Source organism: Papio anubis, chromosome 11, assembly GCF_008728515.1.
Source record: "Papio anubis isolate 15944 chromosome 11, Panubis1.0, whole genome shotgun sequence".
NCBI classification, from domain to species: Eukaryota; Metazoa; Chordata; class Mammalia; order Primates; family Cercopithecidae; genus Papio; species Papio anubis.
The window spans coordinates 79,176,894-79,201,075 of record NC_044986.1 but is presented as its reverse complement, the minus strand read 5'-3'; the positions used below and the strand labels follow the sequence as shown (position 1 = coordinate 79,201,075).

The following is a 24,182-nucleotide window of genomic DNA, read 5'->3' as shown; positions in this document are numbered from 1 at the left end:
CGGACTAGTGGGGCAAATTTCTCTTGGATAAGAGGCCCAGGGCCCATTTTATTCAAAATGATTACTGATGCTCACACCTCCATGCTATGAATCCCTGCCATCATTAGCGAATGAGGAGGGTACAAATTGTGTGCCCTTCTCAACAACATATTCTTACTGAAAAAATATGCCCATAATTTTCCATAATTTGTGGCCCATGACTCAGCTATCTACTCCTCTTCCACCAGTTAAACACTGCACTTGGCTCAGTGAAATTGCTCATCCACATCCAGCAACACACACTCTGCATTCTCAATCTCTTCTTTGACTCTTTCTTTTTTTCCTCCTATTTTAACTAAAACCTGAATCTTTCCTGAAAAGTTTCATTTTCCTCTACCTGTCTCAAGAGCTGTTTTTATTTTCTCACTTTCAGCATTGGGAATCTGTCCTCCTGGCTTCTAATGTACATTTTCTCTTGTCTATTATGAAAAAATCCTGTTCCTTTAATGTTTATGCCATTCACACAGTGGCAGAGATTTCTAAAAATGCATTTCCTCTGTTCTCTCAGGGCTCCATTTCCCAGACTGTTTTACAGTAAAATGAGGTCATGTGATTTAGCTCTAGCTAATAGAATATTAATCAAAAAGTGATATGAGTTCTTGTAGATCAGTCGTTTAAGAATTGGGTATGCATTGGCTCTGTTCTGTTTCCCAATCTGCTTGCTAGATGCAGATAACAAAGAAACCTGTATAATAATGAAACCATAAGATGGAAGAAGCCTGGATCTCAAATTCACTACTTGGATAAAGCTAGTCATTTGCTACCTTAAACAGGAAATACATCTACCTTGGACGAGAAAAAGTAGTATCAGGAAACTGCTACTGTCTTTGAGCCATTATAATAACATGGGCTCTATTTTTTAATGTAGCTGGCATTACCCTTAACTATACTCTTCCTTGTCATCTACTAAATTCCAGTATAGTTTATCTTATTAATGGGAAACTTTGGCATAAAACAAACATTTTTTTCCTCTCTATCCCAACCCCAGCATTATCATGAGTAACTGGAATATCCATTAGACAACTTATCCGAAACTATGTCCTCTCAGGTCCTTGACCTCTAGTATCAAATTATTCCCCCCTCAACCTCAGTTTGGTTATTTACACTCATAGGAATGCTTTGAATATTGTCATCTCCTGTAACTCTTCCATCTTCAAAATCCAAATCAACCAATCTGCCATATGACTATAATCTCTCCATCACACCAGCTTGTTCAAGTGCTCTCATGATGACTATTAATTGATTTCATTGAGACGATCATCCTTCTTTCACTTCCTTCCACAACTATCTCACATTCCATTGTGCTTCATTTGAGCAACATCCTAAATTTCATTGGTTTTCTGAGTTTTCATCACATCTATCCAACAAAGCCACAAGCCTGTAGGAATTGAACTGTCTGCCTTTTCTATGGTGTAATAACCAGAGAATGGAGCAATAATTTGTAATACCATACAACTGCGAATGCCAATTCCAGCATAAAGATGTCTCACAAATTTCTAATTAACTCTCAATACTTCCAACGATACAACCACCAACTTAACATCTATCTCTCAACTATGTCAAAATCATCCCAAATCAACACTTTTATAAGTATTTGCTGAATGAATGGGTGAATGGATAAATTAATACAAGTAAGTATATAATTATTATCACCATAAACATTCATGTATAAAGCAAGTATTCATATCCACATCATATAAGAGAAAAAATCTGAATTTAACAGAATCCAAGCAAGCCGATGAACTTTGATTGAAATTTAGATCTTCTCAGTTTCCCTAAATCTAAATCCTGAGTGTCTTTCCATCCATACACTACGATGCATATTGAACCTTATGAAATGTTCTTTCTTCATTTAATGTACAACCATAGACTCAAAATGAGAATTAGGTCTAATTTTGAATGCAATTGTCTGTGACTATAAAAATAATGCCCATGGAAGGCCTTATAATGCTTTAAAACCTACACCATTCACTGCAAATACTTTAAAGGAAACATTTTAATTTTGTGAATAAAAATATTTAATAGCCCACACTCCAAATTAAAATTGACACCAAAATGTATCCAAAGGAATCATCTCACAAAAGGAAGGGGATTTAGAAAAAAAATTAAAAATTGACATATAAAAATCATTGTTTTTTATCCTTTATTGAGTGTTTGCCATGTTGCAGACATTATGCTAAGCAATTTATATGTGCAGGAAAATAGAACCTATTATTATCCCGATTTTACAGATATGAAAATTGAGAATTAGAGGAAATAATCAAAGCCAGGAACCAAATACAACTTCTGTATTATTCCAGACACTGCATTTAACATTAAATTGCCTTTCCAATAAGTAGTTAATTATTTTATTTTGAGCCACTACTTAGTGAAAACTCGACAAGAGTATTTTTTTTCCTACTAATAGCGTCTGATAATGAGACATTTCAATTATAATCAGATGGAGAAGGAAAGCACTATGTACATCATACAGCTTAGCATTTCCAGGATATTAAACGAGCAAATTGTTTAGTCTTACCCATGAATTCAATCCCCAAGTGGTCTGCTACACCAAAGTCAGCATGGAAGGAAAGGGAAGAGAAAAAGAGAAAAAGGTTAGAAAAACTCTATACATGAAAATCAGTGCTTATAACACTAACCCTCCAAGGCAAGGAATGTGCCTCAATTTTAACCCCTATGTTTGCTTAGAAAAGATACATTACAGATCACCAAGAGCAGAGTTGCTGTGAACACTGCTGGGTATTTCCTCAAAGCCTCTGAGCTATAGCTTAGATTTTAGATGAACTAATATTGCATAAATTATGAACAATGCTAAGTATACATTTAGTGAAGAAAGAAAAGAAAAATTGTTATATACCATGAACATCTGGCACTAATATTCTTTTCAGAACCCATAATATTTTATGTGGAATAACTATTTGTTCATCATGAATTTATTTGAACCTCCATAATAAAAATAAAAGTGAATAAGCAAGGAACTTCTGCATGACAGGCCCTAATCAGGTGTACTTTACCTCCACAAAACAGCAATGATATTGGACTTTTTTCTCTCTCTCTTTCACTTTTTAGTGAGGAGAAAACTGTGCTTCAGTGAGATTAAAACTCTTACATAGGTTACAAAATCTGAGACAGTTCCAGGGCACAAATTTTGTTGATCTGACCGTTAAGCCCCATGACTATTTGAATTAACAGCCCATCCTACCAAACACAAACGGCAGCTGTGTCCATGTCTGTTCTACGTGCATATAGAATGCAGACCATCTTGACCAGCTAACATCTGCCTGATCAGCACAGCAATGAACTGTACTGGGCTGGGCCCCAGCATTCAACCTCAGATGTTCCTCTATTTAAATGGTTCTGTTTTAATCATTCAGTTATTCACTCATTCACTTTTACAATTCATTGCATTCATTAATAATTTTTTTCTGTTGCCATAATATTTGTCTGAAGCGAGAATAAGGGAAAAATCTATGGTTGCCGTTGTAATTGTTTCCAAGACTAATTGCTGAGCTTCCTTTTATGAATTCTTTATTTAGCAAATAAGCTTTTCCTTTTAGAAAATATGCATCTAGTTACCTTGATTTCAAAGCCTTTTGTGTTTGTAAATAGGTCATTTAAAAAGTTTATTTAGAAAAAAATATATACACAGCATAAAATTTATCATTAAAACCATGTTTAAACTCAATGTAATTAATTATTAGGTTGGTGCAAAAGTAATTGCGGTTTTTGCCATTACTTTTGTTAACCTGATATATTGACAATGTTGTACAACCTCCACCACTTTTTTTCCCAAATTCTTCCATCATCCCAATCAGAAACTCTTTGACCCCTAATCCATAATTCCTCATTCATCCCTCCTCCCAGCCCTTGGTAATTTCTAATCTACTTTCTATCCCTATCAATTTGCCTTATGAACTGTTCACATTTACTTATATAAAAAAAGATGGTGACAATGTTTCTAAAAAGTAGATGCATTCGTTTTTTTCCCCGGCATTTCTTGACTGCTTACTCTGTGGTCATCATACACATGGTGATAGATATCAGGCACACTTTCATGTAAAGAAAGGATTCTTGTTCTCAAGTAGCTCAGAAATGAATGAAAGACCATGGAGAAAAAGCTATGGTCATGCTTTGTCATAAGTGCTATAATGGAAAAGCAGAAAATGTGCACTGGATGAAGAGGCCATGGACCCATAAACTTGCTGCTAGGAGGGGGAGAATGTGAAATACAAAGAATAAAATTTGTACAACCCCATCAAAGAGTGGGCGAAGGTTATGAATAGACACTTCTCAAAAGAAGACATTTATGTGGCCAAAAAACATATGAGAAGAAGCTCATCATCACTGGTCATTAGAGAAATGCAAATCAAAACCGCAATGAGATACCATCTCATGCCAGTTAGGATGGTGATCATTAAAAAGTCAAGAAACAACAGATGCTGGAGAGAATGTGGAGAAATAGGAACACTTTTACACTGTTGTTGGGAGTGTAATTAGTTCAACCATTGTAGAAGGCACTGTGGTGATTCCTCAGGGATCTAGAACCAGAAATACCATTTGACTCAGCAATCCCATTATTGGGTATATACCCAAAGGAATATAAATCATTCTGCTATAAAGATACATGCACAGGTATGTTAATTTCAGCACTATTTACAATAGCAAAGACTTGGAATCAACCCAAATGCCAATCAATGATAGACTGGATAAAGAAAATGTGACACATATACACCATAGAATATTATGCAGTCATAAAAAAGAATGAGTTCATATCCTTTGTAGGGACATGGATGAAACTGGAATCCATCATTCTCAGCAAACTAACACAGGAACAGAAAACTGAACACCACATGTTCTCACTCATAAGTGGGAGTTGAACAATGAAAACACATGAACACAGGGAGGGGAAAATCACAAACTGGGGCCTGCTGGGGGGTAAGGGGCAAAGGGAGGGAGAGTATTAGGACAAATACATAATGCATGTGGGGCTTAAAACCTACATGACAGGTTGATAGGTGCACCAAACCACAATTGCACATGTATACCTATGTAACAAACCTGCACGTTCTGCACATGTATCCCAGAACTTAAAGTAAAATAAAATCAAATCAAAAAGAATGGAGTTTGTAGAAAAGTTGGCAAGACTATTGTCAGTACTTGTTCAGGTCATTGACTTCTCTGCACGAAAGGTTTTGAGAGCGAATCCCAAGTAAGAGTAGACAAAGAAGTGTATATCAAAGTGAAAGTATTGCAAAATGAGGTGCAACAAACTTCTTTGTCTACTCTTACTTGGGATTCGCTCTCAAAATCTGAGAGGGAGAGTGGGCTGCTCAAAGAGAGAGATAGCCCCTAGTGTCTTGAAGGGAATTTCCTTTATGGAAACTGTACAGACATATTCATAAAATACTGGTGAGGTCAAGGATGTAAAGGTGGATCTGTGGTTAGTACATACACTCAGGATCTACATGCTCTAACACATATCGCATGTATCATTAGCATATAAAATCTCCCTCTAACGGTGTGTTTTTTGATATTAAAATGAGAAAACTATTACTATAAGCTAAACCTTGAGTCTAGCTACCCGTGTGGGACACTGGAGGAGTCTCTCCCCATCTCCCAATGCCCAGCAGGCAGAAATTTGTAGCTAATAGCTTCTTGTGCTTTTGGTGCTGATTGATTGGAGACTGGGGAAGTTACATCAGGAATAAGGGACTTTTGTTCTCTTTTCCAAGCCCATACTGAGTATCAGGAACTTGTAACCATCTGGCAGTCTGTTGGTATTCGGTAGGACCGCTTATTTTGCAAAAGCATTAGGTGCTGATGCATGACGGTTCAAGGGGAAAGAGACAGCTATAAAAGTGGCCCGTTGAGCTTTACACACAGGACAAGTTAGTATGGGTCCTAACCTTACTTATCCTGCCTCAAGACCATGTTTTCATTCTTATGCAAATAGGAAGCTTCATGACTGTAGTATCTAGGACACTGCAGAGAGACTACAGTTGTGGCATTTAAAATAAGGATTACCCATCATTATACTAAAAATAGTATTTTTAAAAGGCTGGGAATAAAAGCTAAACTTTTTCATATAGAGAGAAGAGGAGGTAAACCAGGAGAGGCAAGTGTATAGAAATCAGGGAGCAGAGGACCTCAAATAGTGGACCACAGGCATTCCATGTCATGAGTGGGCAGTTAGAAAGCCTTTAGATTCAGCCTGTTTGAACAAGAACTTTCCGGTGGAGCTGAGATGGCTTAGAATTGGCTGCCTGTCATCTGTTTTGCTGGCAGATGTAACCCAGATGTGCCCTTTCTTCCTTCTTCCATGACCTTCAGTGCTCTGCCTCCGGATGTGACAAGGGATATGGAGTATCGGGCTTTGTGAATCTGTAGATTGTGCTAGGAAATGAGTGGCATGTTGGATTAATAGAGGGCCAATCTGAATGCTTTGAAACCTCAGTACATTCATGACCAGTAGCAGAGACAGAAATCAGAATTTGGAAATTTTTCAAACACCAAATAGGATAAGTAGAAATCATCTTAAGGGAAAGAAAATCTGTCCTCTTTTAACATAACAGAAAAGTTATCCAATTATTACAGTTGTTAACTTTCAGAAATACTCTCAAGCAAGATGGCATTTATATTTTTGTATGTTAATGGGAAATTATTTATTTTTTTATAATAGCTTATTCATGGAAACTGACACCACTGAACATACAAATAAAAAGTTAACTCTAATGTAAATTACCTTTCTCTTTCTTTCTCTCTCACTTTCTTTCTCATGCGTATACACACACAGACACACACACGCACATGATTCCATTGTTTTAGTAAAATGTTAAACACTGTGATCATTATTGCAGGGTTTAAGACAGGATTTGGTTCATATGGAAGAATCAATGAAAATCCATGAAGAACAGATGACAAAAAAGCAATTAATTTTGTCATTTGAGTCATACACAGATCATAAACCACACTATTTCTCATAACCCTTCACTGGCTATTTCTCAAAGCAAACAGTGTGCCCAGGGATATTGATGCTTGCGGGAAAACATCAAGTGAGACAGGGGAAGATTAATTAATTAATAGTTTATTCGTTCACTCAGCAAACTATGTGTCAAGTACTGCACAGATATTAGAGTGGAAGAAGAGGCACATAGCTGAAGCAAAAACAGTTTGATTTTATCTATGACATACATATATTTGAACATATAACTTCCTTCCTTTTAACACTTCAAAACTTTTATTTGTAAAATTAGCATCTGTTTTGGAACACTCCCACCTTTGGAGTGTACAGTAGTGGGTAACATTTACTGAGCACCTACTGTATACCAGGAACTGCTTTCAATATTATCTCACAGCAATTTATAAGATTGTTGTAATGCTCATTTTACAGGTAAGAAACGGAAGCACAGAGAGGGGAACTTTCTCTAAACCAGCTTGCCCGTAAGTGCTGGGAACATGATGGAGCCTAGGCCAGCTTGGCTTTTAGCTACCAGTTATACTCAAAGTTTACTTATCCCTTTCCTATGAAGAAAAAGCTAATTTTTACAAAATTATCAGGTAATGAGATCTTCAGGGAGGAATTATTTAATCCACTTAAGAGAACAAGTTGTTTTCAAGTATCCTCAGGCAGAGTAGAAGCACCACTTACTTACTTTCTCACCCCTGGTTTATTGATGAAGTGCGAAATATAAGCTAGGTAGCGGGTCGGACAAAGAAAGACAACTATTATCTGTCTCCAAGGAGTCCAACTGGGAAATCATTAATATTTCTTCATTGGTTACCAGGGAAATTTCTTCACAACGAGGCTGGCCTAGTTGAAGTTACTTGCTTGCACATACAGCAAGCAATATATAAAATGTTGAGTCTGAAAATATGCCCAACAGTGAACCAAATGATCTTACAACTGGCAACATACTTAATAAATGCCAGCAGCCCTGCTGCAGAGCTGAAACATTCTTCAGATTTGAGGACTAGGTACCTGCCTAGTGAGACAAAATGAGTGTTGTTGTTTTTTTTTAAAACACTAAAAATTCCTGGAAAACACTTGGAAAGTTGAAGCCCACATTTTTTAATTAACAAAAATTATATAAATTTATGGTGTACAACCAGATATTTTTAAATACATATACATTGTGGAATGGCTAAATCAGGTTAATTAACATGTGCACTCACATACTTGTCTTTATGTGGTGAGAACATTTAAAATGGACTCTGTTAGCAAGTACATTGTTATTAACTATAGTTGCCGCATTGTACAATATTTCTCTTGAATGTTTTCTTCTTATCTAACCACTAACTGAAGTTTAAGGCCCGGGTGTTTCTAAAGTATTCACAATTCTGTGTGACTCAACAATTCAAAACCTCTTGTTTATATGCTGACACAAAAGGGGCTGCCCCCAGGTGGGCAGGCTGCAACAGAGCAAGCGAAAACATCGTTGACTTGATTCCAATCTCAGGATGCCACCTTCAGCTTGTTACCTGGCCTATGAACAGGAACTCACTGCAATGCAGCCCTGGGACAAAGCAACCCAATGTGGGTTTCAGCATCAGCCCTGTGCTAAAAGTAACGGAGCGAGGTGATTCTGATCATACAAGAGTCCCAAATGTGATCATTTAAACCCTGGTCTATGGGATATGGAAAAGCATGTTCCAGGAAAATATTAATCTGTGTTTTAAAAAGTTAGACTACTGGCCGGGTGTGGTGGCTCACACCTGTGATCCCAGCACTTTGGGAGGCCGAGGCGGGTGGATCACGAGGTCAGGAGATCGAGACCATCCTGGCTAACACAGTGAAACCCCGTCTCTACTAAAAATACAAAAAATTAGCCGAGCGTGGTGGCGGGCGCCTGTAGTCCCAGCTACTCAGGAGGCTGAGGCAGGAGAATGGCTTGAACCCGGGAGGCGGAGCTTGCAGTGAGTGGAGATCGTGCCACTTCACTCCAGCCTGGGCGACCGAGGGAGACTCCATCTCAAAAAAAAATAATAATAAAATAAAAAAAAAAGAAAGAAAGAAAGAAAGAAAGAAAGAAAGAAAAAACCAAAACAAAACAAACCAAAACAAGAAAATTAGGCTACTGCCTTGAAGTTAAATGGGCTTCTCTGCTGCAAGAATCCCCCAATTCCCTCCTGGGTGTGTGGAGAGTGTACGGGCAGTAGTTCAGTGACAGCATTTCCAACTTGATGAAAGCAGTCACGTTCTGATGGAGTACCCAGTGGAACTAGTGATATAAGGTACCTGCTCTGGGAAATACTTGCCATAGGAGTGTGGAGCAAACCACCCACTCAGTTACAAAACGTGTCAGTCATAAATGCTTTATCTTAATAACTGAACTGAAATCTGTCACTCTGTAGATTCCACCCACAGATCCCTGTCAAGTAACTTTTTCACTGGCGACACTCTAGGTAGAGGTAGTCCATTGCAACCGAGAAGAGTAAATAGGCTTGGTGAGGAAGGCAAGTTGGGTCTTGAACATTTGCTAACCATAATACCTGAGCTCATCATGCTCTAGTAGTTTCTAAAATCACTGTAAAGCAATGTAATTGTCTCAGGTATCAACAGTGGGTCTGTGTATTCTTCTTGCTCTGAGATGAGAGTATGGACAAGATGCTGAGATGTCCTATGTTGAGAGATTGCCCTGCATGTCCCAGTTTATTACAGCAAAACAGGCAAGCTAGGAAAGGCTGGCGTAGACTTTAAGATTTCTGATTAGGAGGGGAGCAAGGAATGGGACTGGCTCTGGCTGTAGTTGCTGAGAGAAGCTGCAGGCTAGAAAACAAAACATGGGATCCACAGAATATATACATTTCAAAAAGTTAAAGGGTCAAAGGGCAGGGGAATAGGGTTCGACAAAGGCTTCCAGAGCATAGGGCTGTGTCAACAAGGGAAGTGACACTTGATGGTCACTAAGAGAATATGGCAGCAGGAAAGAATGTGGCAGTCAGATCTGAATGCCTTTGGCCTTAAGTGCCACAGTGGGAAAGGGGCACAGGGAACTGTCAAGAGTGTGAGCACACTTCTGGTGAGCGAGGCAGAACAGGTCCTTTCCAGGAGCTCTGTTCAATCTTAGAACGTCTGTCTTAAAAGGAAAGGGATATTATCACTTCAGCCTTTTTCTAGCATTTTATCCTTAGTGCAAGATTTAGGATGTTAATTACAGGGTTGATTTTAAACTTCATGCTCCCTTTATGAAATTATGCTAAGTTACTAAATACATAATTTCATCTTTATGGGCATGTATATTTAATTTTAGATTTTCACATGTTCACAAATAAAAAGTGGAAGGTAAAAAATCATATTAATCAAAAGAAATTGATACTGCTCTCAATATCTCTTAGAAGTAATTCCTGCTAATTATTTTATGTTCTTTCTAGTCTTCCTTCCATATATGTAAAATACACTAAATGTCAATTTTACACAAAATCATCCTGTTTTATGTGCCTAAATCAGGAGTCTATCTGTGGCCACTGCAACTCTATAATCCCAATCTCCCACACTCAACTTCCATCACATCAGAACTGACAGCTTTTTCCACTGTGGAGAGTAGGTCACGACATTATTACTGTGGTCAGCCTCACACCAGACAGGCCATCAGTCATGCAGGAGGGAAAACCACTTTTCTAGAAAAGCACACAGCCCCAGTCTCCTTTCTCAGGGCTGTGTTACAGAGCATTATCTCTTTATTTTTCTTCCCCAAAGCTCCACTGCTGATACCTGAATTTAATAATCTCTTATCATCCTCTAATAAGAATGTTGATTTGTATCAAAGGATGGGGAGAAGCAGGCAGCCATGGAGACTGCACCCCATGATGATGTACAGCAAACTCAAGATGAGCACTCTGCTCTGCAACGTGAAATAGCATGACAAGGTTTCAACTGAGGTTAAGGAGGGATCATTTGCTTAGGCTGCTCCTCAGAGATGGATTTTGACTAAATAATGGGTAGAATTTTGTAGTGCAAACATCTTGGAGCATTAGACTGAAATCTTACTCAATTTTTGCAATTACTGATTAAAGGATTTAATAAGAATTACCATTATAGAGAAGAATTCATCATTCAAAAACAAAATACTTCCTTATTGCTTCTGTCACTAGTGATAGTAACTGCGTACAGTTGAATACACTAGAGTTCCTGCTCTTGAGACTCACATGTGTCCCTCAGGATCTTCTCATGTTTAATCAACTTTCTAAAATTCTTATATTTTGTCACTGGGCACTTCTACACATATCCTTTTCTTTTCTTTCTTTCTTTCTTTTCTTTTTTTTTTTTTTTGAGACAGAGTCTCGCTCTGTCTTCCAGGCTGAAGTGCAATGGCACAATCTCGACTCACTGCCTTCTCTGCCTCCCAGGTTTAGGGGATTCTCCTGCCTCAGTCTCCCAAGTAGCTGGGATTACAGGCACGTGCCACCACGCCCAGCTAATGTTTGTATTTTTAGTAGAGACAGCATTTTGTCATGTTGGGCAGGCTGGTCTCAAACTCCTGGCCTTAAGTGATCTGCCAGCCTTGGCCTCCCAAAGTGCTGGGATTACAGGTGGGAGCCACCGTGCCCAGCCCACATATCTTTTTATCTAATTTTTAAAATTAGACTGTAAAGTAGTGCAACTGAGCCCCATTGAACAATTAAAAAAAGAAGCTTCTGTGAAAAACTGAAGGGCATATTTGTAGATTCCTAGATTCCTAGGATGGGAAAAAATCTGAAATCCCAGGACTGAACGGTAGTTGTTTCTTTTTCTCACTCTTTCATCACTCCACCCTATCACAGAGTCTGACATTTTGTGGACACTCAGTATGTATTTACTGCATGAGTAAAAATGCCATCTGGTTAAGCTCTCAGCATATAGTGACATCTATATGTCTTTCAGAGCATATCCAGCCTGTTCTCTGTCACTTCTGAGTTTTTGATGATTCCAAGCAACATGACACCTCTGGTGGCAACTCATTCAATATTGAAAAACGATATCCACAAATGTTTCCAGAAAACTTCCCCGAATCAAAGTACATTCAAATGCTACTCACTTGAATCTATAATTCTGGAATCCAGAAAACACTAGATTATTATCCAAGAAGGTCCAACTGATGGCTGTCTTTGTTATGTAATTTTTGTATATAATTTAGGATTCACTTGAGTAAGTGGTCCACCATCAGAAAAAATTTAAATTTTCCATGGTGACTAAAATGCTATTATACATGCTATTTAAGACTTGTTCCCCTTAGCAATGTCAATTTAATCAATCTTTGTAATAGCTGCCACATGTTCTGTTTTTTTTTCTATTTTTTCAGCTTCAATCTTTATAAGTATCAATGAAGGCACACGGCTGGACATGGTGGCTCACACCTGTAATCTTAGCACTTTGGGAGGCCGAGGAAGGCAAATCACTCTAGCCCAGGAGTTTGAGACCTGCCTGGACAACATAAATAAACTCCATCTCTACAAAAATAGAAAAATCAGCCGGGCATGGTAGTGTGTGCTTATAGTCCCAGCTACCAGGAAGGCTGAGGTGGAAGGATGGCTTGAGCCTGCGAAGTGGAGGTTGCAGTGAGCCCAGATAGTGCCACTGCCCTCCAGCCTGGCAACAGAGTGACACTGTCTCTTTAAAAAAAAAAAAAAAAGACACACAAAAGAGTTTACCATTAATAGATGGAAGGGTTAGAATAAAATAGGGGAAAGTCTACTCAAAAAAGAGAAAGAAATGAAAGGAAAGAAAGAAGGATTACATGGCCAACCGCCATGTGTTCACATATGTGTTTGCAGTTTTCATACTAATGATTGACGCCTTGGGTCACAAATTGTTTTAATACCATGCTTTTATTCACACTTCTAAATTCAAATTGCAATATCGTCATGATGAACACTAGTTCACAAAATGATGGACATATTTTAAGAAACATTGCTCTGAGCTGCACTCCACTAAAGAAAAACCAAAGACAACTCACCCCCACTTCCCATCATGGATAACAACTTGTGACATGAAGATACTAGAAGAGGAACCCCTTGCTGCCCATCTGTCTAAGACAGAGGAACCAAACAGAAAGGCTACCCAAGGGGTCCAGGTAGAGTATTCTTAGTCCTGGACCAACTGCTCAAGATATTTATCTAGAGCAGCCAAATACTGTAATGTAGTGGATATGGTAGAAAGTCTCTTTACTGATGACTTAAGAAAAGAGAAGGTCCATGGCGAGAATGCAGTGAAAATAATTCATTCTAACAAGGCAAGTTGAGGCCCTAACCAGGAGGAGGTACTCTTAGGTTAGGACTCAGGAAATTAGGCAGCAACTGATACCATCAAGAAATTGTGTGAGGTAAGACAAGATGAACTCATATTTTTTAAAAAAATTATGTTGTTAACTGCTCTTCAAGTTAGGCTCATATTTAGTGGCAAGACATCGTAGCTTCTGAAGTCAGGCTTGTCCATTGTTAAAGCCTGGTTGGCTTTGTTTACTATATTTTGTTTTCTACAATGGTGTCTGCTTATGTGGAAAAGATCATTCTTCAAATGCAGAAGGTATCTGGCTATTTAAAGTTCTCTCATAGGAAATCACTGTAAGATTAAAAAACAAAAAACAAAGCACAGCCTTTTCTCCGCTTTCCCCCAAAACTCCAAGCATCCTGTTCTGCTCATACTCCCCGAAATAGACCCCTATACACAACACACATCATCTTTTTGTTCCTGCCATTCCATTAGCTTAAATATCTTTCCTGATGAACTCCCAAGTCTTCCTCTAAAGAACTCTTCCCATCTTTCGAGGCCTAATTCCTCTGGAAGCTATCTCTGATTTCCTGAAATAATGTTACGTGCTCTACTTTTCTATGAGTGATGATGGGATCTCCACTTAGCATGTAGAATTATTATGTCTTGGATTATAACTAGTAGTGATAGATCTATATCATAATTAATTAGGTGAACTGTGATTTTCTTCCACTTCTAGTGCCTTTCCAATAGCATGTGGCAAGTGAATGCTTATTGAATCTTTTTGCATAACCCCACCAATTTTCTGTCTTATGGTAGGTATACTTTCGGGAAGTATAAATCTCAACAAAATTGGCATCGAAGGGACATTCCTCGAAGTCATAAAAGCCATCTATGGCAAACCCACAGCCAGCTTCATACTAAATGGGGAAAAGTTGAAAGCATTCCCCCTGAGAACTGGAACAAGACAAGGATGCCCACTCTCACCACTTCTATTCAACAAAGTATGGGAAGTCCTAACCAGAGCAATCAGACAAGAGAAAGAAATAAAGGGCACCCACATTAGCAAAGAGGAAGCCAAACTGTTGCTGTTCGCCAAGAATATGACTGTATACCTAGAAAACCCTAAAAATGCATGCAAAGAGCATCTAGAACTGATAAATGAATTTAGCAAAGTTTCAGGATACAAAATTAATGTACACAAATCAGTAGCACTGCTATACACCAACAGCAATCAAGCTGACAATCAAATAAAAAACTCAACCCCTTTTACAAGAGCCACAAAAAATAAAAAAATTAAAATAATTAAAAATAAAAATAAATAAATAAATAAATAAGATACTTAGGAATATACCTAACCAAGGAGATGAAAGACCTCTACAAGGAAAACTACAAAACACTGCTGAAAGAAATTGTAGATGACACAAACAAATGGAAACACATCCCATGCTCATGGATGGGTAGAATCAATATTGTGAAAATGACCATACTGCCAAAAGCAATCTACAAATACAACGCAATTCCCATCACAATATCACCATCATTCTTCACAGAACTAGAAAAAGCAATCCTAAAATTCATATGAAACCAAAAAAGAGCCCACATAGCCAAAGCAATACTAAGCAAAAACTTCATACTAATTTCTACTAATGCTTTCATTCAGGCCATCTTTGGCGCCATAATTTTCCAGATTTTCCGGGCATTTCCAAAAGACGTCCATTAACATACACACATACACACACTCCATATTTGGAATTATATAATTTATTGCTCATTGAATTGCAAATCATCTACAGTGGGGTGGGGGAAGGTAAAAATCCTTCCTTACCCTATTCTAACACCTCAGTCAAACCAGGCCACCATGTAAGTGACTACTCCAATAAAAAGATATTTTAAATGTCTTCTTTTAAAAAGAAAAAAATCAGGGAGGGTTGACTGCAATGGAGGAAACTATTATCTAATAATTAGTTGGAAACTCAGTTGAATCCAGGCATTTTAAAGTCTTACGCTCATGCTCCCACTACCTTCTCTTCTAGTCTTGATAACTTTCTATATGTATTTTCAAGATATTTGACTGGAAATAATTACTCCACTTGGCACCCTATTAGTGTGATAACCTTTTCAATGCAGTCTGCTGAAGTCAGAAGCTAAGTATGGATGAATTTAGAAATTTCTAATTTTACATCACTTAGCCATTACCAAGGCAAACGAATAGAATCTACAACATCCTTCCTTGAAACTACCATCTACGTATTATAGGTTTGGGAATCTGAATGACATCCTCCTCCCTTATCATCATAGCATCCCTGCTAGTGATGGTATTTTATAGATCAGAAAACTGAATTTCCGAGAGGTGAGCTAATTTTCTTTCTTTTCTTAAATAGCTGCATTTTATTTTATTATTATTAATTTTTAAATTTTACTTTAAGTTCTGGCATACATGTGCTGAATGTGCAGGCTTGTTGCATAGATTTACATGTACCATGGTGGTTTGCTGCACCTGTCAACCTGTCATCTAGGTTTTAAGCTCCATGTGCATTAGGTATTTGTCCTACTGTTCTCCCTCTCCTTTCTCTCCAAGCCCCTGACAGGCCCCGGTGTGTGATGTTCCCTTCCCTGTGTCCATGTGTTCTCATTGTTCCACTCCCACTTATGAGTGTTAATTTTCTTAAGATACAAAGTGTCTTACTTTGTTAAAGCACGCAGGCTTCACCCACAGAAAACTTTCCACCTTGTTTAGTGTTCCCTGTCGATCAGTGATGCTGCAGCCCTATCCTGCTTCTCCAGTGCTATCCCCACATTCCCTTTCCAATTCCAAAGTCCCGCCTTGCTCATGTGCAGTCTGGTAAGTTTCATTTGTATCGACTCACTTCAAGTAAAACCTGTGCTGGAATGCATATCTTTTCCTACAGAGGATCACTACTACAAATTGTCTTTTGTGGAATGTTTTACATCTATATACTCTGAGTTTCATCACCCTCCACTCTAATTATTATAGTCATTAGTTTGCTTGCCCATCTCCAAGTGACTGTAAGCAATTTAATTAAATGATTTGCTTAATTTTTCTTTATATCATAGATTTCAGGACAATTCCTGGCACAGATCAAGCATATGAACAAATTAAAAAAGAAAAAAAAAAAACCCTAAATAGCTTCATGGACTTTTGAACTTTTGTTCAAGGTGATCTCTCTTATTTGTAGTTCCTTCTCTCCTGTATCCCTCCTTCCATTGCCTTAGGGAAGGGAGATCTTGGCAATAAAAAGAGAGAGAAAAATATTTGAGGTTATCCAATCCTTAGCCCAGAAGAAATAAAGGTACAGAATAATAGATTTCATGGTATAGACAAAGGACCAGATGTCCTCTGCAGATTAATACACTAAAGATTTTCTCGGTGAAGGTAACAAATGGAAAAAAATCCAAAATGTCTGGGAGAAGACCTTCAGCAATAAATATGCACACTGCTGCTGCTAAGCCATGCATTTCTTTCCCTGCCTCCTGCTCCAATGAGAGAAAATAAAACAAGAATCGTCAATGCCACAGAGAATCTGCCCAACCCCCAAGCTCCGTGTCCTCCAAGAGCACCAATGCTTAGGCCCGCATAAGTCACGCCTCTTCCCAAAGTTTGATGCAAACCCCAGGAAGCTGGAATTAGACAAACGAACTGTATCTACACTTTTCTCTAAGTCAGTGAAATGTAACTTTAAATAGAAATTTAGGAAATTTAAATAATAAAAAATCATAATACAGCTTAAGTTTTTAAGGCTTAATCAAGGCACTCACTCTATTAACTTTACATGACTTAGCTCACGGAAAACCTACAGCAACGTTATAAAGTGTGTTCTATTTTTATTCCCATTTTAGAGATGCAGCTGAAGCATGGGTTAACTAATTTCTTCAACTTGTAACAAAAAGTGCTGGGATTCAAACTCAAGTGATAAGCTTCAAGTTTTTACCCTTTGAATTCAGTACATCTATGGCCAATTACCACATATCCACCCCACATTTTGTAGACTGAGATTTGTTCCTGCTGCAAAATTTGGAAGATATTTAATTCACTTACTGTATTTCAAAATTAGATACAATCTCACTGAACTCAATGTTTTCTCGTTATCTTTACGTTTTACTTTATTTTAAACTTCTGTTTTTTAAAATTGGCATTTCTGTTGCTCTTAAAAAATTTGGAGTCTAAAATAAGGTAATTTGTATGGCAACTAAACAAAATATTTAAACAGCTAGGTGCAGATAATTTTTCAACCAATTTTTAAGATTTCATGCTGTTAAGCACTTACTATTGGATCATTCTTGCTACCAGCATTTGATATTACTAAACCGAACAATTTTATTTGGTGTCAATTCAGTTCGAATTTTTGTTTTAAGTAATTTTTCTTTTTTCAGGTTGATAGATGGATGGTGAATCCAGGATGAGTTCAAAGCTGTAGGAGATTTAAATAAAACCTTTCCCCCATTGTTCAAATTGAGCTTTTGCTAGAGGTAACGAAATTCATTTGCTCATTGCAGGGACCAAAGGTGACAGCAGCGCGCTGGGGACCAGAAATGTCAATCAAAGATATGAGTGGGAGGAGTGAATCTTGTAATGACTGATAGCCTAATTGCCCTGGATAACTGCATGGCTACAGCAAGACAAATTCTCTTCTGTACCAACTTCATCTGTTCCTTCCAGTGCTAATATTCAATGCCCCCTCTAAGGTTCTTCTCCTAAGTGCAAATTCCTTGAAGCATCCTCTAGAAAACTTGTCTCTATTCCTCTGTCAAGCACTTCTTTGTATATGCAATGCTTTGTCTAACTGTTCACTTAGCCCCTCATGTCTTCCACCAACAAGCTGGTTCAAGCCAACCACTTCTCTCACCTGGATGGTTTTACTACAGAAGCCTCCTCCCTGATTTCTCTGCTTCCACCTTTGCTCCCTACCTACAGTCTCTTTCCACGCAGCCCAGAGAGATCCCTTTAAAACTTAAATCAGATCACACTATCCCTTTGCTTGAACATCCCCTCCCATGGCATCTCATCTTCAGAACAGAAGCCAAAGTCACTGTCAGAATCTAAAATGTACCTGTACAATCTATGCCTCTATTAACTCTCTGACCACACTCTTCCTACCATTCCCCTCTCCCTTACTCCATCCAATTCAGTCCCATCAACCTCATAGCAGTTCTTCTAACCAAAATGCATTCTTCTTCCTCCGAGACATGGGTTGGCTGCTGCACCTGCCTGTAATGCTCTTCTTTCAGACATTTACAAAGCTCAACCTCTCACCTTCTTTCACGCCTGATGGCATCTTATCAGAGGTCATACCATATATAGCAGCACTTCCTATCCTCCTCACCCTTCTTTTCTTTACTCCTAACAATTTACTACCATATAAAGAATAACCATGTCTCTCTGGTAATTTTCCATTTCCTTTTCTGCTCCCCACTAGAATGTAAAGCTCTGTGAGGCAGGGGCTTCACCATGTGTTAATTATCTAGGGCTTCCATAACAAAGCACCAGAAAGTAGAGGGCTTAAACAAAAGTAACACATCCTCTCCCAGTTCCGGAGGGTGGAAGTCTGAAATCAAGGTGCCAGCAGTGTTTGTTCCATCTCAGGATTGTGAGGCAGAATCTGTCCTATGCCACTCTCCTAGCTTCTGATGGTTTGCTGGCAATCTTTCCTGTTCCTTGGCTTGCAGGAGCATTGCCCTGATCTCTCTCTTCATCTTTACATGGTGTTCTCCCTGTTTGCATGTCTGTGTCCAAATTTCCCCTTTTGATAAGGATATCAGTTATATTTGATTAGCACCCATGCTAAAGATCCCATTGTAACTTGATTACCTGTTTAAAGACCCCCATCTCCAAATAAGATAATTGGAGTTACCGGTATTAGGACTTGTATTAGTCCGTCCTCACACTGCTAATAAAGATATAATGGAGAATGGGTAATTTATAAAGAAAAAGAGACTTAACGGACTCACAGTTCCACATGGCTAGGAAGGCCTCACAATCATGGCAGAAGGCAAAGGAGGAACAAAGGCACATCTTACATAGCCGCAGGCAAGAGAACATGTGCAGGGAACCACCCTTTATAAAACCCTCAGATCTCATGGGACTTATTCACTATCGTGAGAACAGCATGGGAAAACCCACCCCCATGATTCAATTGTCTCCCCCTGGGTCCCTCCCACCACGATATGTGGGGATTATGGGAACTACAGTTCAGGATGAAATTTGGGTGGGGAGACAGCCAAACCATATCATTCTGCCTCCCACCCTTCCCAAATCTCATGTCCTCATAATTCATAACACAACCATGCCCTTCCAACAGTCTCCCAAAGTCTTTACTCATTTCAGCATTAACTCAAAAGTGCACAGTCCAAAGTCCCATCTGAGACAAGGCAAGTCCCTTCCACCTATAAGCCTGTAAAATCAAAAGCAAGTTAGTTACTTCCTAGATACAATGTGGGTACAGGCATTGGGTAAATACACCCCTTCCAAATGGGAGAAATTGACCAAAATGAAGGGGCTATAGGCCCCATGCAAGTCCAAAATCCAGAAGGGCAGTCAAATCATAAAGCTCCAAAATGATCTCATTTGAACCCATGTCTCACATCTGGGTCACCTTGATGCAAGAGTTGGGTTTCCATGGTCTTGGGCAGGACGTAACATATAAATCTTTAGAAGACAAAATTTAAGCCACCAGGATGTGTCTGTGTTGTTTTATTCATTGTATCTATGACATCCAACACAATGTCTGCTAGAAAGTAGGTTCTCAACAAATATTTTTTACTGACTCAATGAAATTCATCATATTGAAATGCAGCAAAGGCCAATTTATCCATTCATACATTTCCAGCTCCCTGTGACCTTTGCGTCAAACTCACGACTCTAATACAAACTACTCCTTTTACTGTCATGCTTTTTTCTCTGCATATATGTTTATCTGTTATCGCCAAATAAAATCAAATTTTAATTAGTTATTTAAATTTAACAAATATTTACTCAATGACTACTCTATAACATGCTCTGTGAACCCTTGTGAGGACATTAGAATAAATACAATTTTAAAACCTTGTCAAATTCTGTGAGCTCAAAATACAATTTCAAAATCCAAATTTAGCCAGCATCTCAAGGTTTCTATTGATACAACCCTGTACTAAGCACTGGGAATCCAAAAGTATTGAAGACATCGTCGGTGCCCTAAATAAGTTTTCAGTCTTGGATAAGGAAATGCAGTGCCCACCATCAAAAGCATAGAACCATCTGACTGAAGTATTCATGATATACACATTTTTCTGAAAATTACTATCTGAAAATATTTGGCTTGATGGTACCTAAAGGAACATGATACAGTGGGAAAAGATATTAGCATTTAATTGTACGGGGTTTCATACCAGACTGTACAAAAGATATTCAAAAGATATTAGCATTTAATTATATGGGCTTTCATACCAGACTGTACCTTTCAGTAACCATGTTTGACCATAGGTAAGTTACTTAATATTTCTATGTTTCAGTTCCTCATCTATTGAAGAAATGAAATGCATATGATTTATAAAACAATTAAATTAGATAATATATCTAATTTTGTAGACACTGCTATTTGCCTACTTGATATCTACTCTCCACTGTACCACATCTATTCAAAGTGTCAATATAGCCAACTAAAATCCTGAATTTTGCAGCCTTCCTTGTGCCATTTAAGGTGGTCATGTGACACAGTGCTGTTTTATAAGACTGGAGCAGATAATTTCCTAATAGGGCTTTCAGCAAAGCTCTTTCTAAGGGGACAGATTCAATTGCCACATGCCATTTGCTGGGTGCCCTCTTTCTTCAGCCTAGAGGATGGACAGAGCAGCCTTCCTGCAATTTGAAGGCAGCTGCATGAGTTTGGAAAGCCACATGCTACAATGGTAGATGAGAAGAACTTAAGGAACTGGATCTCTGATGAGTCTGCAGTGCTGTAACAGCCCCAGACTCCTACACCTCTGTACTTCTCACAACTTCAGAAAAATAAAACCCACAATTTACTCAAACCATGGTTTCATTGGGTTTTCTGGCTCTTGTAGCCCAACATTATCTTAGTTGATCAAAGTACAAGCACAATGTTGCTCATAGTAGATATGTATTTTGTATATTCTATGTGGTTCTGTTTGCATCACAGCTCCAAAGCCAAACTACTGCAGAATTTATGTAATGAGAACTTTAGATGTACATTGTTTTTATAAGTGGATATCCTTTTCCTAGAAATGAAGTATTTAGAAGTTATTATACCCCATTATATGCAATTCTTACAATCATGTATTTGTTTTATTATCTTCATATTGTACACACACACCATCTTGCCATTACTCTCAAAGTCTTCCATTTGTGCTGATTGTTCTGCTTTTTCAAGCAGAGAATCTTCTACCTTTGAATTTTTAGCAGCCCTTCATAAATGAACATTAAACAGCTTTCTTCTTTGAATTCTATTTGATGCTGAAAAATAATCATCATTCAGGGATCCCTTAAAGTAAGCTCTATTTGTTTCATACAAATGCATTTTTTAAAATGCATTTTAATAAGTCTGTGGAGAGCAGCAGCAGCATCTGCTATTATAATTCCCCAAATTTCAGAATGCTGAAATTAAATACTCTCTTAGCATTGCAGGTTGTATTATTTTCTCTTCCAGGGAGGCTTCAAGTCTCTTTTCTTCTGAATCTTGTGCCAAGCTTGTTTGCTATCTCTTTTTCTCTCGTAGCCAAAATCCGCTGGTTAGAAAAAAGCCTCGTGAGTGTTCTGCTCAATACAGAGTATTCATTTAGAGCATAGTGGTATCTGCTGCATAGCTAAAAAGATGATTTAAAGTTCTCTAAGTTGTCCTGAATCTATAATCCCACCCATGAAACAGGATGAAAATGCTAGGAGGACATTCATCTCTTCAGGCGTAATGATGAAGTACGGTTCAATCAGACGGTGTTTCTCAACTATAGACTGTTGACAATCTGTATCAGAACCAGCTAGAATGCATGCTAAAAATGCAAATTCTATGAGCTGTAGGTTTAATAAATTCCCAGGGTTACTCTTAAGCACTTTAAGTTTGAGGTCTACTCACTTCTCAGTGTACTATATGTGTGTATGTATTTATGGTAGCTTAAAGGTTAAGTTGCATTAACATTCCTTCTTAGTTGTTTTTGTGAATGGATTTCACAGAAATATTCAAGGTAGATAAAACAAACTATCCACTGTGTTGTATCTTTTCATTTTATTTATTTTTTTTCCTTTTGTTAAAATATTTATCCTCTTCCATGTCTACTTTTCTCCCTCACATATCGCAAAGGCTTGAGACAAATGTTCCATTGACTTATTTTTTTCTTATTTTTTCTTTTTATTTTCTATTCCGAGTTTATTCATTTCCCACAACTTCTGTCTTTCTCCTGCAAAGATTTTTAACATCAATACCACCCCCCCTATTTTTTTTTTACCTGCCCAGGCATGTTTTTAATTCCCCTTGTGCCTTACACGTATAAGCACACATTGGCATTTTCCTTCCAGTATGACAACTTATTTTGTAGATCGCCAATTCCTCATTTTCGTATATGTGTAAAATAGGAAATCATCTGGCCTCTTCAGGAAGGGCTTATTGAGTAGGGATAACCCCAGTGGTTATGACAGTAAGAGCAATGATGTAACTTTGTCAACTTTATTCCGAGATATGAAAGGAAAATGATAGTTAATGTATATTGATCATTCAGTAAGCCGAGTCCTGTATGAGGCACCACTACTGGCACGTATAGAAGTCAAAACAAGCATGTAATACTTGAAGCCCTTTATCATTCATTTGTTTATTTATTTATTTTGAGATGCAGTCTCGCTTTGTCGCCCAGGCTGGAGTGCAGTGGTGTAATCTCAGCTCACTGCAACCTGTGTTTCTCGGGTTCAAGCGTTGCTCCTGCCTCAGACTCCCAAGTAGCTGGGATTACAGGCACACAACACCACACCTGGAAAATTTTTGTATTTTTAGTAGAAATGGGGTTTCACCACGTTGACCAGGCTAGTCTCAAACTCCTGACCTCAAGTGATCCGCCTGCCTCAGCCTCCCAAAGTGCTGGGATTACAGGCGTGAGCCACCACTCCTGACCTGTGAAGCCCTTTAAATTTCCACCCTATCTTTTGAAATTTGAGAAATAGAAGCAAAAGAGTTTTTTTTTTTTTTTTTTCCAACACTCATTTAATTAACCCTTTGCTGTTCCTTTGAGGAAACAATTATTTTATTTTGCAAACACTGTCTTCATCAGCCTTTTAGTTATTCTAACACAAATGCAGCTTCTTATTTGGGGGGGAAAAAAAAGATTGTAGAGGCCTTTTGGATCCTAGGAGATTAACTAGTTTGTACTATCCTGTAAAAGATTGTTAAGTTGTAGACAGAATTGCATCCCGAGAGATTGTTTCTCCATTTTTTTAGATGAGAATGTTGAATCTCAATAAGGGTAAGCAAATTGTCCAAGATCAGATAACTAGTAAGTAATATTTCAAACTTGAACTCCAGTTTGGGATTCAAGATATGTACTGCAACTATCAGAGATTTTAAATTGCATCAGTGATAGCAAGGGCAGGACTCAAACCCAGTCTTGGCATCTGGGGACAGCCCTTTCCCCAGCACTGCATTCTGACTCCCAAAATCTTCTTTATATTTGGATTAATAGAGAGTGCAGCAGTATTGTATCAATAAGGACTAAATACAGAGTCCATCATCGTGCATAATGGGATTTAATTAGAAGGAGACACTTAAGGAAATGTTTTTGAAACATATAAACGAGGCCCATAAAAGGAGTCACTCACCAGAACATATTAGCTAGCTGGCTTTCTTTTATAATTTCTGCCATTGTCTGTGATTTATTTTACTTTGCTAATATGTAGGAATTTCATCTAAATTCCCAGCTCTTTATGGCATTTATAATCTAAGTTAATTTATTTGTGTTCATT

At 38.1% G+C, this 24,182-nt stretch overlaps 1 protein-coding gene across 7 annotated transcripts in view; it reads right to left on the bottom strand.

Moving 5' to 3' along the window:
- NRG3 (neuregulin 3) overlaps window positions 1-24,182 on the bottom strand; it is a 1,118,981-nt gene that overhangs the window by 121,008 nt on the left and 973,791 nt on the right. For 4 of the 7 annotated variants that reach the window (XM_031652669.1, XM_031652672.1, XM_031652670.1 and 1 more), the window contains exon 4: window positions 2,558-2,584. In XM_031652669.1, the coding sequence (XP_031508529.1) occupies window positions 2,558-2,584 (27 nt within the window). The remainder of the gene's footprint in view (window positions 1-2,557; window positions 2,585-24,182) is intronic. The other 3 variants (XM_031652671.1, XM_031652674.1, XM_031652675.1) reach the window with 1 other exon arrangement.